The sequence below is a fragment of the Amblyraja radiata genome, chromosome 18 (genome assembly GCF_010909765.2).
Source record: "Amblyraja radiata isolate CabotCenter1 chromosome 18, sAmbRad1.1.pri, whole genome shotgun sequence".
Taxonomy (NCBI): Eukaryota; Metazoa; Chordata; class Chondrichthyes; order Rajiformes; family Rajidae; genus Amblyraja; species Amblyraja radiata.
In genome coordinates this window covers 42681399-42698996 of record NC_045973.1, presented here as the reverse complement: position 1 = coordinate 42698996, position 17598 = coordinate 42681399, and the positions used below count along the sequence as shown (strand labels likewise).

General features: G+C 41.9%; 1 protein-coding gene across 2 annotated transcripts in view; it reads right to left on the bottom strand.

Annotated features, from left to right (window-relative positions):
- The window catches only part of vgll4 (vestigial like family member 4), a 145331-nt gene that overhangs the window by 38378 nt on the left and 89355 nt on the right, over nt 1–17598 (bottom strand). Inside the window, exons 1-2 of one of the 2 annotated variants that reach the window (XM_033037245.1) lie at nt 10686–11216; nt 2482–2653 (exon numbers count right to left, since the gene is read on the bottom strand). In XM_033037245.1, coding sequence (XP_032893136.1) covers nt 2482–2653; nt 10686–10767 — 254 coding nt within the window. In that variant the 5' untranslated portion in view covers nt 10768–11216. Of the gene's footprint in view, nt 1–2481; nt 2654–10685; nt 11217–17598 lie in introns of those variants that run through there. The other variant, XM_033037246.1, reaches the window with a different exon arrangement.

Sequence of the window (17598 nt, the reverse complement as noted above, 5' to 3'; positions counted from 1 at the left end):
ACACAAAAAGCTGGAGTAACTCGGCGGGTCTGACAGCATCTCAGGAAAAAAGGAATAGGTCGAGGCCCTTCTTCAGACTGACAAGTGGCAAGCATTCAGCTCAGCTTGTAGAACACAACAATACAGTGCCATAACACAAGATAGACTTGCCCATTGAGCCACCAGCAAGTTTATTAATTTCTTAATCAATGCATAGATTGCCTCAATGCCAGGTCAAGATAAGACTAATACAACTCCTTCTGGTCTACCTGGTTGATCAAGGAGTTTGAAAGCCCTACATAGTAACCAGGACCATAAATAAATAAATAAAGGAAACTCCAGCAAATAAGCATCAAATGTTTTAGCTCCGAAAATAAGGGAAGGGATTGGGTGTAAGAAAGAGGGATGGAATGAACAGCAAAGGAGAAGCAAATAAAAACAAGATTTCAATGTTAGTCTGAGCTCGGAAAGTTAACTTTTATTGGACATCACTTAAAGGTTTAGAGAAAACAGACCCTTCCGCACCGACCAGTGATCCCTATGCATTAACACCGTCCTACGCTAATTTTACATTCATACCAAGCCAATTAACTTACAAACCTGCACTTCTTTAGAATGTGGGAGGAAACGGAAGTTCTCGGAGAAAACCCACGCGGAGAACCTATAAACTACGCAGAGACAAGCACCCCCAGCCCGGATCGAAGCCGGGTTTCTGGCGCTGTAAGGCAGCAACTCGACCGTTGCATCACCATGCAGATTTATACTCTGAATCATTCTTTCTCTTAATACAAGCAGTGTATAAAGTCCACATCTGGAAGTTTCCACCCATTAGCTGGATGGAAGCTTTGTTTCCTCAGTTTACATATTTTGGAGATCCACCATTCAGACTTTAGTAATTGGTAGCAGGACAACAAATGTTTTCTTCAGAATTCTGTTATGCTGGTCAAAGTAATATTTTCAGATGCAATCCTACTGATTCTTGTTCTAAGATATATGCTTGCCTGATTACCCACCACAATCTGGAAACACTTTCCTAATGATAGCTAAGGCCTGACCATAAACAAACGTAATAAAATGGGGATGGGTGGTGTAAACGAGAGGAGGTTGTACCTGACTACAACACAAAACAGTGTCACACCGAGGAAATGCCCATGAATATTTTTGCCTAATCTTGTTTTCCCAATATGTAGAGAGTCAACAAGCCCAAGTTTATTGCTTAACCCACTTTTGACCCAAGCCTCTCTTCTAAAACTATGTCGATTTTGTGTGGCATTGCTCCTTTGTTACTGCGACATTAAGGCAGAGCTTTACAATTATCAAAAGATCAAGAACTATCCAAGTCCAAAAATTGGATACTCGGCATGCATCCAATTCAGATGGCATCATCCGCAGAAAATAATGGTGTTTCTGCCAATTCTCCTGAGGCAGAGGTCAAAGGGCAACGATATGCTATCAAATTGCATCTTCTAAAAAATAAAATCAAGCCACCATGTTGAAAAAGTACAGTGGATCATATTTTGCGTTGTAAAGGAAACCCCTACAAAGTTTAGAATGACGATACCTCAAATTATTAGGGTAGGGAGAGTATACAGGTCCATAGTACAAACTGTCAGGGCAGCATACGTGTAGAACTACTGCCTTACAGTGCCAGAGACCCGGGTTCGATCCTGACCGCGAGGGCTTGTCTGTACGGAGTTTGTACATTCACCCCGCGACCTGCATGAGTTTTCTCCGAGATCTTCAGTTTCTTCCCACACTCCAAAGACGTACAGACTTGTTGGTTAATTGGCTTGATATTAAATGTAAAATTGTCCCTGGTGAGTGTAGGGATAGTGTTAATGTGCAGGGATTGCTGGTCGGTGCGGACTTTGTGGGCCGAAGGGCCTATTTCAACACTGTATCTCTGAAACTAAAATGTACAACTAAAGTGAAAAGGGAATCAAGCACCACCATGTGACAGATTGGAAGGCCAGCATTACGTTTTTGCCGATAATATTGCCCTTATCAACATGATAAGCCAAGAAACCAGACTGTGCAAAGATATACTGGGAGTGTTAGTATTTGGGGGGGAAAAAAAGATTATGGTTTATTCCTTTCCTCCTTCCTGCTCCTCTCTCCACTCTATCCAAGAAAGAGGTTTGCTTTACACTGATTGAAGCACAACTGCTGCGCAAAGGTTGGGACAAGTGGAGAATTTGATAGGTTTTTTATTTTGAACATGACTGACAATCATATTTGCAGAGACAGTATTTATGCAAACAAACTATTTGGTCAGGAGTTTTCTTCGGACCCAGACGATTTCCTGCAACTTTTACCTCAGCAAAACTAGACGAACGTAGATAAAATACTGTAAATGACAACAGAACTCAAGGACAGGCATTACCAAACGTGCCAATCCCATGTCTCAGACTATTGCTTGCCATTCAGGACACTCCAACCAGTTCTCTCCTTTAAAACCAATGGAGCCTAACTGCTCACGGACGCCGGACAAAGAAAACTTACACTTGGACATATAACCTGCTTGTTTTGGAGACTTGTTCATTCTCACTTTCCACATCATCATCTCCGTGGTCTCCACTGAACTTCCTCTTGTTGGGGCTGATGGGTGGCGGTCCCGTACGATGGTTGGCCGGGATCGACTGCATCCTACTGTCGCTCCTTAATGCAGCTTCACCTGTAGATTAAAGTCAAAGATTTTATTCCTCTCAAACGCTGGTTGTTAGTACAACATAACAGCATAAAAGTATGCTTTGGTGTTAGACAAGAAGTTTAAAAAATATATATAATTGCATCAACCCCAACATTACAAATAAATGTTTATTATATTTTACTCATTCGCTTACTGGCCATACCCAAAGGGCACAAGAGGGGAATGATCCTTCTTACTTTGGATAATATATCTCTGCATCAAGTTACCCAGTGCTGTGGGAAATTGTGTTTCTCTTTCCACACAATCAGAGCTGCAGCAAAGGAAAAAGCAGCTTGCCAAACTAAACTTTGCTGGCTTATTGAAGACTGTCAAATGTTCTACAGTACATCTACACAAGCACAGAATCCAAGCAGGCTCACACACACACACCTCGAATGAGGATAGGGAAATTAAGTGCACATGCCCAAGACTGATACCAGGCCCACGCCTCTTCTTCAAACTACATTTTTTTTAAAAGGCAACGAGCTGAAAATTCAAGAGATTTATTGTTGGTAGTTTTCCCCACTGCGTTAAACCAGTGAAGGGAAATCACACCGCAGTTCACCAAACAAATGTCCTATTTTGCTGGCTGGGTTGTGTCCTGCAGTCTCACCACGCACCATGACAACCAAAAATGACATCATGATTTTTGGCAAGAAACACTATGATAAAACGAGACAAAAAAAAGGGCTTCAGCAGCAGTTTGAAAGCATTTAATTTAGTTTTTGTCTAGTAGAACCAGATACTACGCATTCCACACACACACACACAATATTCATGTGACTTTTTTTTAAACGAGTCATCAGCCTCATTACCAGGGAACTTTTTGATACGTTTCCAATTCTGCTTTCCTGACGGCTTATTCATTTTGAAGCAGCATGAGAACATTTTACATACATTTTCTTGCCCAGCTGAGCTGCTATGTATAGAATTTCCACCCTCTTCCCGGTGGAATTTTACCCTGACGCTTGCCAAGTTAATTATGCTCCCCAGGAAGGAAGTTCTCAACCCGCCACCAGATGTGAAAAAGCTAAAATAAAATAACGTGCAGGACCCATCAAAGTGGCAAATCGGACACTGAAAGTTTGGAAATAACTTAAGCTAGACAATTATATCTTGAAAATAAAATAGTTCTGAAAAGTTACGATTCACTCCGAATCAAAGCGTAATCCTTAGCATCTCTGGAGAGAAGGAATGGGTGACGTTTCAGGTCGAGACCCTTTCATCCTGCACCTTGAGCAGTGTACATCTAGAAATCTTAAACAATCTGGTTTACGATTTATACCCTAATCATATTAAAAACATAATTTCCAAATATCCCAGCCTACAAAAGTAAAGCAATCAGGGGAAATGGATGTTTAAATACATGCAGCACTCTGGCCCGCAGATTGTTCAGATTGCATTCTTGGTTCAATGCTAACTAGCCCTCGGTTATCATCATGTATAGCAGAATCTCTCCTGAACACAAACCTCTGGCCACTTTGATTCTTCCACAACACTGCAAATTATTATAACATTCAAATCCCATTCTCAGGTGTGCCAATAATTTGGCTGCATTCAGCAGGAAAAGGAAGGGAAAAAACACTAATAGCTTTCTAAATCAGCTCCAGATGATTGCATTTGAGAAAACGCAGTTACGATGAAAGTTTGAAGGATACCACAGACAGCAGTGGAAAAATATGGACACAGCGCATACAAGCTGCCCGAGGAGGAGCATATCCCATGATCTATAGGAAAGCAATGCCTCTTTGCAAAGCTCACTCTCTGCTCAATGGGAAATTGTTTAATATATTAAATTGAAAGTCCAACAGAGTTATGAAATGGAAGGTACACAAAAAAGCTGGAGAAACTCAGCGGGTGCAGCAGCATCTATGGAGCGAAGGAAATAGGCAACGTTTCGGGCCCGAAACGTTGCCTATTTCCTTCGCTCCATAGATGCTGCTGCACCCGCTGAGTTTCTCCAGCTTTTTTGTGTACCTTCCATTTTCCACATCTGCAGTTCCTTCTTAAACAAAGAGTTATGAAATGATTTCTTTCAGAACTAGTTATATCTGCAGATGCTAAGTTTTATGTTCTGACCTATTTTTCCACGTGGAATTGGAATCACCACTAATTTGCCACAAAGGAATTCAGGGACAATGTCACTTGGCATAGTTATTTTAAAAATAGAAAACCCCGTAATATGTTATTGAAATATAACTGACATTTCAACATGGAATAATTTTACTGATGGATGTTATACTGAACCATTTTTATTGAGTATTCAAAAGTAAATACATAGTAACCCTACCAATTATTTGACAGTTTTAAAACAAGAGAAGTCTAAAACTGCAGACGTGGGTGTAGAGATTTAATGTACAGGCATTCCCCATGTTACAGGGGGCTGTTGTGTTTTAAAAGGCAGCCCATATTGAGATTGTGTGTTATCTTGAAGCAGTATCATCTGCACACATATCAAAAAATAAATACAGTCTTAACTTGTTTCCCACCTCCCCAAACAAACTCTGTAAGCGTGAATTTCATTCTGTATCCTATACACAAGTTGAGAATTCCGTGTGGCTGAATTTCTGTAACCCAAAACACCATAACACAGGAAGAGGGGGTAGTGGAGCACACTTGTACTTGGTACAAGCATTAGAGGGGAGCGGTGACAGTCTCACACTCACTGCCTTGGAAGGGTGATGGAGGCAGAATCTGTGTTTTTCACACAGAGAGTTGGGAGTCTGTGGAATTCTCTGCCTCAGAGGGCGGTGGAGGCCGATTCTCTGGATACTTTCAAGAGAGAGCTAGATAGGGCTCTTGATGATAGCGGAGTCTGGGGATATGGGGAGAAGGCAGGAACAGGGGTACTGATTGGGGACAATCAGCCATTATCACATTGAATGGCGGTGCTGGCATGAAGGGCCGAATGGCCTACTCCTGCACCTATTGTCTATTTGTACATTTAAAGTACCTGGTTGAACAACTGAATATATAACGCCAATAATCCCTGGTGGGGGGTGAAGGTGTAGGGTGACTGAGCGTCCGTAGTAAAGATGAGGGAGTGGGGGCTCGGAAAGCGGAAGTCATTAAAGAAACGGGCCGTGTGAGGCTGGGGAACGATAGGCTGGAGGCTGTGGAGGGCAGAAGAAGGGCCTCGAGCTGAAACGTCACTCATTCCTTCTCTCCAGAGATACTGCCTGTCCCGCTGAATTACTCCAGCATTTTGTGTCTATCCAAGAATCTAGGATATGGAATCAGCCTGATGAGATGAGCATCTTTGGCTGATATGGACCATGATGGCCAGGTGGTAACATTCTATGATTTAAAGAAACCCCCAAAGAGGAGAGATTTAAGGGTTGTTTGGTTCAAAACTTAATCATGAACAACAGCACATGATGAAAAAAAGATTGATGTTTTAAACACAAAGTAACATACAGAGACAATGCACTAAGATATTCTTCTCATTGTGACCTTTTCAAAAAAAAAAAGACACCTGCTAGAGAATTTTAAGGATTTAGTAGCCAGATGGTCACTATTTCCTTGTCTCAGCTGTGGAAACTAGAATGCTGAATTCAGATTTAAATTCAATTGTTAGAACGGGATCAGATTAGAAAGCTCATTTAAACTACAAATTCTAGTTTAGCTGCCAAAGAACAACGTAATATTTGCAATTGATTGCAAATCAAAATACAATGATGAATTGTTTACATGGAAAACACATGGAAATTCTAGAGGCTTATGCATATGCATGAGCAAATTTTCAGTCTTAATTTTAGTTGCAGTTTAACAAAGCACACTATTGTCTCTCTCCCCCCCCCCCCCTCTTTCTGCATTGCCAGTGTCTGCTTCATATAAATCTGATCCAGCTTTGAGGAATATGAAAAACACGGCTCAGATCACAGCCGATAACACTGAAAATGACCTCTCCATTTATCCGTCTGCAAGGAGATGAAGTCATGAACAGAAAGATGTCAAGTCCGTTTGCATAATGTTGCAGATCAGGTTTTACTGGACAGGATTCCTTGGGCTGAAGTGGATTTTGCTTCCCGCCAAATATAATGAGTAGTAAACAAGTTTTAAAAAAGCATTAAAAAGCTAAATAAAAGAAAATAGTTATGCAATAAATAACTATGGAAGTATACAGTTACTTCAAATAATTCCATGCATTGTGATCCACATACATTTAACATGAAGAAAAATACTATATATATATATTTCACTAATTCATTATCAAAGTACCTTACAGCTAATGATACAGTTTAAGTGCAGGTACTACAGCAGTCCATGAAAACAGTCAAATCAATCTGCTTCAGAAAACAACACTGAATTAAATTATCAGAAAAAAAACTGCTTTAAGTAATAAGTATGATTAGTTAATCAGCAAAGACAACAATTCTGTTCATGTCGTTTACAAACATTTTAATTTTCAATTATCTTTCCAATTGTAAGTTATATTAACATTTTTATAGTTATATGACTCAGAGCTGATCTGGATTAGTGATTCAAGCCCAGACCCTACTTAAATGTGCCTGAAGGTGTTGTTCAGAAATGATAACATCAGCACAAACTGTAAAAATACCAGAATACTATCATACAAGAAACACAACTGGTTAACCCAGACAGTAACTTGAAATTTAGCTGTCAGCTTTATATTGACCCTCTCCCAAAACTAACAAAGGACTCAAAACGTCCTCACAATTTATCCAAGGTATTATCACACCACCAGGCAGAATAGTCAAATCAGATCAAGTACTACCAGTTTGGCAAATACAAATAATATATTTCCACGAGAAAGCTGGAGGTTCTGACAAAGGGTTAATCATATTGCAGTCTGCGGCCAAACAGAATGTTGCAGTGCAGAACATTCAAATAAAGGCAATTTTTCCCAAGTCTCCAACAGAAAACTGTTTATGGCATTATAATGTAGCCCAGATCTCCAGTTACAGATGTTTCTCTGTATTTTTGGACCATCTTTAAAGGGAGTCTCTCACGCCCCTTTCCAGCAGCTATCGAATTACTCACAAGGTTCATCATTTTTACCCCTTTGCACTAAATTTCTATTCAGCCAAACTCCTTTTCTTCTCCCATCACAATAGCTTTCAACTGATGAACTGAATCGCTTCCAAAAAATCACCTTCGCTTGAATCAGAACGCAAATTATTATCATGCAGGTAGCATACCTTTCACATTCGAGTTCCAGCTTGGTTGCAAATTTACAAAACACCTTAAAATCAGTTTCCAAAATTCAATTTACTGCTCAGTTTGTCCATCCTAGTTACCAGAGTTCAAGGTCAAGGGCAGAAGGAGCAGATCTTCACAAGAGAACACCTCCTGCTGTTTTAGCCATCTGGACACCCACACTAAACAATTGGGTAACCTCGACTGAAAGTTGTTGCCCTCGCCAATAGGGTGCCATTTTTGCTTCATTTTTTTACAAACTCCATTTGCATTACACTGAGCTCAAAGAAAACCATTTCCACAGGGAGGGAATGGGGGTAGGTGAGGGGGGAGGGGGTGAGATGCAGATGTTGAAGCTCAAAATTCACCAAGTATCGAGTGCCTGTCATTTGACACGGTGCAGCAGTGCAGGCAGCTGGTACAGAATGGTTCTAGTACATAGCCTTTTCACCCCTGAGCTACTGGTTTAGTTTTAGTAATGGGCCTTGAGTGCTTGCTTTCTCAATACACACACAACACTGAAACCCGGGTACCAGACATGATTTCCCAAAAGGGACGTTGGTTCCATCAACATGGCATAACTGTTTTATTAGTTCATTAGTAAAACCTTTATTTGACCATTTTAAGTACACCACTATCAACAGTGCCTTGGTCTTTCCCAGTCAACAAGAAATCCTGGACTTTGAGGAATGTAATGTCAGTAACATAAATTAAAAAAAAAAAAAGAATTTGTACATCTAAAAGCACAAAGTATTACAATAACCAAAACTGCAGATGAACTTTTTACAATTACATATTTGCCATTATACAATTATTTCAAAACAAGGTTCAATAAAACAACAGTACCATAATCAGAACTTTCATAGAACATGTTCATGCACAACTGTAATTTAAATCAAGGCACTTAAAAATTACAATTTAAAATCCCTCTTTGAAAAATATTTTTCTGTTGTGAACAACAATGATAGTCTGAATGTTATCTCGCAAAATAACCAATGTTTGATCAAATTCCATTGCTAAGGTGGCAAGCAGAAGAGACCAACATATGGAAGATAAATTATGCCAATTACATGTGGCCCAAAACAAAGTGACCTGTGGCATTGCCATTAATGTTACTGAGTTAATGTTTGCTCAAAGAGATTGCTTGCAGGTCAAAACAGCTGCTAACACAGTAGCTGATCATCAACAAAAAGCCCCAAAACTTCAACAAAACATTCAAGAATAAAATCTGATTATGGAGACCATACCCACATAAATGACGCAATTCCTCCCACCATTCCGTCCACCTTTAATCATTATTCAAACTCGAAAGACAACTTTTTTCCAACAATTTGAAAAAACACCTTTCATAAACTACATTCTGTTTGGCATCAGTGTGTGACAGTGAACTATCCAAACTAACAATTTTAACCCGAATACAAGCCTCAACATTATTAAAACCACAATGTGACTGCCAATGGTAACAAAGGAATAAAAATAAAAATGAGAAAATAGGCTGCAGCAAAATTAATTTGATATTCTCCACCATGTCGATTCACACGAAAGCATTTTAAAGGAAGATTCTGTTTATTGATAAAAAATAAATCACTTATGCAGATTGAGCATGACTGATCTCATATGTGTTCACAATAAACACTCACAGAGAACTATAGGCACGTTACTTGTTTGTGGAAAATCCCTAAACCTTCCATTGTATTTCATGGGGGGGAAAAAACACGGAGTAAAATCAAGGCTGATAAATTCAAATCAAAAGAAAAGCCTATAGAAAATTATGAAATTGTTTGCCTCCATTAGATCATCCACTGCACCCACAGAAAATTACAGTGTTTTCGATAAATGATTAGTAAAATGCACCTAAGGAAGGAATCAAACTTTTTGAACGGGTTGAAAGTGTTATCTGGGAGTGAATCATTTAAAATAGACGTGCTTTCCTTTGTTCTTTACTCAAGTTTTTTATTTGCGTTCAGGCTGTTTCTGTAGTAATTATTTAACTATTGCTGCTTGAAAATGGAACCAGAAGGCTGCTTAAACATTTGCTATATTATCTGAATCTACAGGTCAAATGCTCAGACATGCTTTATCAATTAAGCTTGCTTTATATTTTTAATGAATGAAGTCCAAAAACATACAGCTTGAACTGATTTGGTAACGCAAGCGTGGATAGTACTGTATCAAATGTGGTTTATACACCACTTGTGCCAAACAGTTTTAAACCAGTGCTGCTTAAGGCTGCAAAATCAACCCATTACCACTGCTTTTAACAGCACGTAGAGGCAACTTAATAACACAAGGAGCCCAACAGTTACATTGTGGATCATCTCAAATCGTAAGCGAACTCCCCAGAGTAATACAAAACACGTACTACAAAATCTTTTATACCCTATCAAAAAAAAACAGGACCACTGGGTAAATCGATTTATTTTTGGCTCGACGACCATCTCTTCCAATGTTGGGAGAGAAGAGAGGCATCCTTCAATGTCAGAACTTTCTCAGAACAACACAGGAAATGATAAGCTAAACAAAGAGTCAGACTGTGGAAGTACAACATGGCTCCTCAGACAGCAGCAAGCACTCTTTGTTAGTTAGCATGGCTGCAATCTCTCAGGGGCCCGGCCTGGACTGAACACAGCTTTCTCACCGGTAAAATCAACATTAATCAACACAAGAGAGGGAAAAAAAATCGACGATTATTTTAAAAAAAAAACTTATACTAAATATGAACACCAAACAGAATCAAAATAATTAATATCCTAGAACTGGGGGGGAAAATAAAGTTCCAAGTCAGGCAAAAACTGACAACAATGCATTCAAATCAAAAACAACAAAGACTGAAACAAGATGCGATTCATGTTTTTACCTTCAAAGCAGAGGATGCCAATATTGTTACTCATCTTGTCCAAGTACTGATAGTTCAACAAGTCCATTTTCTTAAGTAGCATTTACTAGATAGCAAAAAGACCAGCTGTTTGCTTCACCAGGTCCACTTCAAACTAGCTCTGTCCTGGCTGTGTTTGTTTCCCTCCTCCCCCTCTCTCCTTTTCTTTTTCTTTCCCTTTCTCTCTCTCTCTCTCTCTTCAAAGCTGAAGGCCCCAGCCTTTCAGAAATATATATTTTTTTAAAGTTGTACCTTCCTAGAAAACCGAGTGGGGAGAGGGTTTTGTTTTAAAAACGAAAGGAGACTTGCTTCCAATCCCCTCTCCTCACAGGGAAGAAACTCTTGAGTTCATGGTGAAGAAGGCTGAATTGTGACAGAGACAACACGCCAGCTCACAATTCCTCCTCCTGCTCCTCCCTCACAGCCCGCTGCAAGTTGACTGCACAGACATGCAGGATATGCTTGGTATGACTCGAATGCGAAGCAGCTTGGTGTGTGAGAGCGGGCAGCTGACCAGGCATGCTCAGTGCAGCCCCCAGCGCCTCTAAAGGAACAGCCTTCCCTCTCCTCCCTCCCTCCCTCTGCACAAAGGGCAGGCTCCAAATGCGCCAACTGCTGGAAGCCAGGGTACAGGCAGAGGAAAGAAGCAATCTTTTGCCTTCCATTACAAACACTGCTGGCTCTGCAAGAAAAAAAACATTACACGCACACCACCGAGATTTTTTTTGTTGGGAGGTGGGCGAGTGAGCAGAACCATTGCATTTTTGCACACTCGATTTCTGCATTAAAACTCACATTTGCAGAGGCATTAACTTGTTGCAATGAAGAAGCTTTTTTTTTCAAAAATAAAAATGCCTGTAATAAGAGCTGTGACTGGACAACACCTGTTTGTAAATGTTCTCAGATAGAGACTGGCCTGTCTGATCCAGTGTGTTCCTCTACTTTCTGTATATTTCTTTCTAATTGTTTATTATTTTCTTCTTTTGATCTTTTCCCATTAAGTACACTAGTGGACTGAAAATTAAATCCAGATCTCTGAAACCAATATAAAATCTGCTCCTGAATGGACGGGGTTGGTCTCCACTAAAACCTCACCCTAAGGTGGAAATGGATGAATTGTAAGCATAGTCACCCATTCCTAACAAGGTGTTTAAAAAGCTACATGAAGCCCAATGTCCAATGCACAGATCCTCAAAACTTAAAGTGAAGCAAAAAAACTGCGATTCAAAACAAATCAGAAGATACTGGGAAACTCTCAGCAAGTCAAACCATAGCCGTGAGGAGAGAAACAGACTCGCTACTCAATGCAGGCCAGTGATCAGAACTGGACATTACATTTCTGCTTCTGTTTCTCAAAAAATTAATTCTGATTCAAATGTAGTGTGAAACTGCAGGTTTGGTTATTTTAACCTGAGGTTTATATATTTTGGGGGGTTTTTTCCCCCTATTACTGGATTTTTTACCAGGCAAGTAGCTCTGTTCAAAATCCAAACTACAAAGTTCAGAAGGGACCGAAGCCAATATGAGTAATAAATTGTTTGCCATTTGAAGCATTTGGAATATTGATTTGGAGTTGTACAGCTCAGAGACAGGCCCCTTGGCTAACCTTGTCCATCAGCTACCATCTATTCCTGCTTCACACCACTTGGCCCGTTGCCTTCTATGTCATAGTATTTTAATGGCTCATCAAAATACTTACACGTTGGTTAAAATATCTGCTTTCACCATACCACCCCCTCCCCCCTCCCTCAGACAGTGTGTTCCAGATTTCAACCATCTTCTGGGCGAAAACAATTCTTCCTCAAATCTCCATAAAAATCTCCTACATCTAAACCTTTGTCCTTTGGTTTTAGGTACTTTTGTTAACTACAAATTTTCTCCCCATCTACACTATTATTTAGGCTCCTCTTTTACATTCCTCTCTGTACCAAGGAAAACAAGCCCCATCTATCCAGTCTATCCTCATAACTAAAATGCCCCATCCCAAGCAGTATCCTGTTGAATCTCCTCTGCACTATAACTACACCCTCCTCTAGCAGGATGACCAGAACTCCAAGCATTACTGCAGCTGCCTGTGGCCTAACTAATGTTTTATAGAAGATCAACACAAAATGTTGGAGTAACTCAGCGGGACAGTCAGCATCTCTGGAGAGAAAGATTGAGAGTCAGGGGCGAGGGAAATGAGAGATATGGATGGGTACAAAGAACATGTAAGGTGTGAAAAGAGCAGATCAAAGCAGACGATGATCAAGAAAATGTACAATGGTTCCTTGTTGGCTGGGGGGGAAGGTGACAACGAGGGATACAAACAGTAAAATTAATCAGGAGGACATTGAAACTAGTGGGATGGAAGGACGGAGAGGGAGGGAAAGCAAGGGTTACTTGAAGTTAGAGAAATCAATACTCATTCAGTCGGGTTGAAAGCTGCCCAAGCGAAACTGGGTTGTAAGGGTTGTACAGAAGCTCTTCACTCTTCTCCTTTTAGCCACGGCTTAATAAGGCAGATATCCCATATGTTTGTTCTACCCGTGTTGCTGTGATCTTTGGACATGTGCACCAATGTCCTTGTGTTCCTTAGTATTTCCTGGGATACTACCATTTAATATGTGTAAGCTCTTCCATTGCTCTATTTGTTTTACCAACGTATCAATATCAATCTACATCCAAAGCCCACTGCCCTTGCTATCAATGCCACCAATTTTCATGTTAATTGCTAACATCTTATGAAACCTCCTGAACTCTCACGTGGATCATTAATGCAAATAATATACAGCAAAGGTCCCAGCATCGAATCCTGCAGTGCTCCACTGATCGCAAACATCTCAAGAAGGAATTTAATCCATGACCAATTTGTTTGAAAATAAAACAGTCCAACGGATTCCAATTACAATAAAAATGTTCGTAGAAATTGCCTGAAATTACAAAAAAGATGGAGCCTTTATAGAATGAGAAACAAGCCATTGTGTAAGAAAGAACTGCAGATGCTGGTTTAAATCGAAGGTGGACACAAAATGCTGGAGTAACTAAGCGGACGAAGCAGAATCTCTGGAGAGAAGGAATGGGCAACGTTTCAGGTCGAGACCCTTCTTCAGATTGATGTCAGGGGAGGGGGCGGGACAAAGATAGAATGTAGTCGGAGACAGTAAGACTAGTGGGAGAACTGGGAAGGGGATGGAGAGAGAGGGAAAGCAAGGGGTATTTGAAGTTAGAGAAGTCAATGTTCATACCGTTGGGGTGTAAGCTACCCAAGCAAAATATGAGGTGCTGTTCCTCCAATTTGCACTGGGCCTCACTATGAAAATGGAGGAGGCCCAGGACAGAAAGGTCAGATTTGGAATGGGAGGGGGAGTTGAAGTGCTGAGCCACCGGGAGATCAGGTAGGTTAAGACGGACTGAGCGGAGGTGTTCAGTGAAACGATCGCCGAGCCTGCGCTTGGTCTCGCTGATGTAGAGAAGAGAAGAAGAAACAAGCCCTGTTGGAATATTTAAGAGTGGGCTGCATCTGCTAGTCTTTACATGGAATATTCCGGATGTTATGTGGAACATACTATGGCATAAGGCCATTGAAACAGTGCAAAACAGATATGGCTCTGTATCAACACAGAATACTCCATATTACAGCTTCACATGTCTAGGGTTCAAATCCAAGGCTTTTGAAAATCTGTGCCATAAAAAAAGCAATGAAGTTTACTTCTATGTCACAACAATTAGTCAGAAACATAGACCAGTGGATCAGAGATCGATCATCTACTAAGCTGGATGATGTCAGAATTTCATTTGAAGCACTGTGTTCCATTTACTGTGTTCCGTTTCCTCTAGCGGAAGGGTGTCCCGAAGCTGGAAATAGTGCAGAGAAGATTTCCGAGGATGTTGCCAGGATTCCAGGGCCTGAGTTATAGGGAGAGGTTGGGCTCGCTAGACTTTCATTCCTTGGAACGCAGGAGGTTAAATGTTGGTCTTATCGAGGTGTATAAAATCATGAGGGGAAGTGATCGGGTGAATGCACAGAGTCTGTCTTTAATGCAAGGCAGGGGAATCCAGGACATAGGTTCAAGGTGAGAGGCGAAAGATTGAATAGGAACCTGAAGGGCAGCTTTATCATGAGGGTGGTGACTATATGGAATGAGATGCTAGAGGAGGTAGTTGAGGCAGGTGGAATAGCACCATTTAAAGGACACTTAGACAGGTGCATGAATAGGAAAGATTTGGAGGAAAGCGGGTAAATGGTGCTAGCTTAAGGGCCTGTCCCACGAGCATGCGACTCCATGCGGCAAGCGCGACCTAAAGGGCCGGTCGCACCAGCATGCGCCTGCATGCGGCAAGCGCGACCAAACCAGAAGCGGGAGCCGCGCGGAGGTCGAGTGTGTGACATGAAGTTCGAGCGAAGTCCACGGGAAGTTCGCGCGTGACGTACGGCGTTGAGGCGGCTGCGGGCCGGCAGGCCATTGCCGCGCGGAATTTTTGAACACGGTCAGTTTTCCAGAGCCCCGCGCGATGTCGGGACCAGCTCCGCTCAACTCCATACGGCTCCGGCGATCGAAGTGGGACCGGCCCCGCGAGGCCGTACGGCTCAAGTGACCACGTTAGGTCGCGCTTGCCGCATGGAGTCGCATGCTCGTGGGACTGGCCCTTTGGGTCGCGCTTGCCGCATGGAGTCGCATGCTCGTGGGACAGGCCCTTTAGATGTGGAATCTTGGTCGGCATGGACGATTTGGGCTAAAGGGCCTGTTTCCAGTTGCATGGCTCTATGAGTCTATAAATGCAGCCGTTACAGAGACACAACTACCATCTCCGGAAGCTTTGTGTTGGATCAATATATATGTCAATACTTTGATCCCAGTCACCAGAACAAGAATCTCAACAGGGGGTTTGCTATTAAACTAAGATAGATAGATAGATAGATATAATTTATTTGCCACACAACCAGGGTTGGTGGAAATTTGGGTTGTCAGCAGCAGTACAATAATAAAGAACACACAATAAAACTGTAACACAAACATCCACCACAGCATTCATCACTGTGGTGGAAGGCACAAAAATTTGGCCAGTCCTCCTCCATTTCCCCCCGTGTACAGGACCAGAGTCCAGAGTCAGTCCAGGATCGGCTCTTCCTCACCGGAGACCGCGGCTTTAAGATGGTGTAGGCCGCAGGCCGGCGGTCGAGATTTAAAGTCCCCGCCGCAGCCAGAAGCACCGTAGACTGCAGGGCCGGCGGTCGAAGCTTCCCTCCAGGGGTGATGGTAAGTCCATTTGAAAGTAATTTACAATAAACTCAAAGGGTACATTTCCAACTGAATCCCAGCGTTGTTATCGATACCAAATAAAAATTTCTAGTCTACAAGTTCAATTGTACAAAGTTGCCTGCCCAGAAAAGTTCCTCCAGCAGTTTGTATTTTTTGCTCTAGATTCCAGTATCTGAAGTCTGTTTTTTCTCCCGATTTTGTGCTTGAATATAGATTGTTCCATAAGTAAAAACCTTTTTTCCAACAAAAAAGTGGTTGAAAATAGATTTTTTTCCTTAAGTGAAACATGATAACTATCACTGGAGAGAAGGAATGGGTGACGTTTCCAATCAGTTTGCTGAACACCTCCGCTCAGTCTGTGTAAACCTACCTGATCTCCCGGTGGCTCAACACTTTAACTCCCCCTCCCATTCCCAATTTGACCTTTCTGTCCTGAGCCTCCTCCATTGTCAGAGTGAGGCCCAGCACAAATTGGAGGAACAGCACCTCATATTTCACTTTGGCAGCTTACACCACAGCGGTATGAACATTGACTTCTCTAACTTCAAGTAACCCATGCTTTCCCTCTTTCTCCAACTCTGCCACTTCCCAGTTCTCCCACCAGTCTTACTGTCTCTGACTACATTTTATCTCTGTACCGCCCACTCCCCTCGACCCAAAACGTCACCCATTCCTTCTCTCCAGGGATGCTGCCTGTCCGCTGAGTTACTCCAGCATTTTGCGTCCACCTTCGATTTAAACCAGCATCTGGCAGTTCTTTCCTACGACATGGCATCAATGAATCTTGGTTGGAATGGGTATGTTTTGTCACACTCCAATAAGTAAACCTGAAGCTGCTGTCACAAGTGATCAGTGAACGTGATGTGATTTCTGCATATGCTGCATGGGCGGACATCATTCCAGATGACATGGGTTTAAGGTGAGGAGGGAAGGATTTAATAGGAACCTGTGAGGTAACTTTTTTACACAAAGGGTAGACGGAATGAGCTGCCAGAGGAGGTAGTTTAAGCAGGTACTATTTTAGCATTTAAGAGACATTTGGACAGGTACATGGATAGGACTGGCTTAGAGGGTTATGAGCCAAGCTCGGGCAGGTGAGACCAGTGTACATGGGGCATGTTGGTGAGCGTGGGCAAGTTGGGCTGAAGGGCCTGTTTCCATGCTTTATGACTCTATGATTCTCTATGGATCTATCCTTTCAGTTACAATGCTCCTTTGAGGAACTGCAGAGGAGGATGTTAGTTCACATTGACTTGGAGCACCCATCATTGGATACTTCTGGGTCAGTGCCGAACTGGGAAGCGCGGGCTCGGCGATCGTTTAGCTGAACCCTGATCACCCGGTTATTGCTCAATGCTTTAACTCCACATCCCATTCCCACACTGACTTTTCTGTCCTGGGCTTCCACCATTGTCAGAGTGAGGTCCAGCACAAATTGGAGGAACAGCACCTCATATTTCACTTTGGCAGCTTACACCCCAGCGGTATGAACATTAACTTCTCTAATTTATGTAACCCTTGCTTTCCCTCTCTCTCCATCCATCCCCCCTTTCCAGTTCTCCGACCAGTCTGACTGTCCACCTGATTACATCGTTTCTCTGTCAGCTTTGTTGTCACCTTCTCCTAGCTAACAATGGTCTATTCTCCATTTT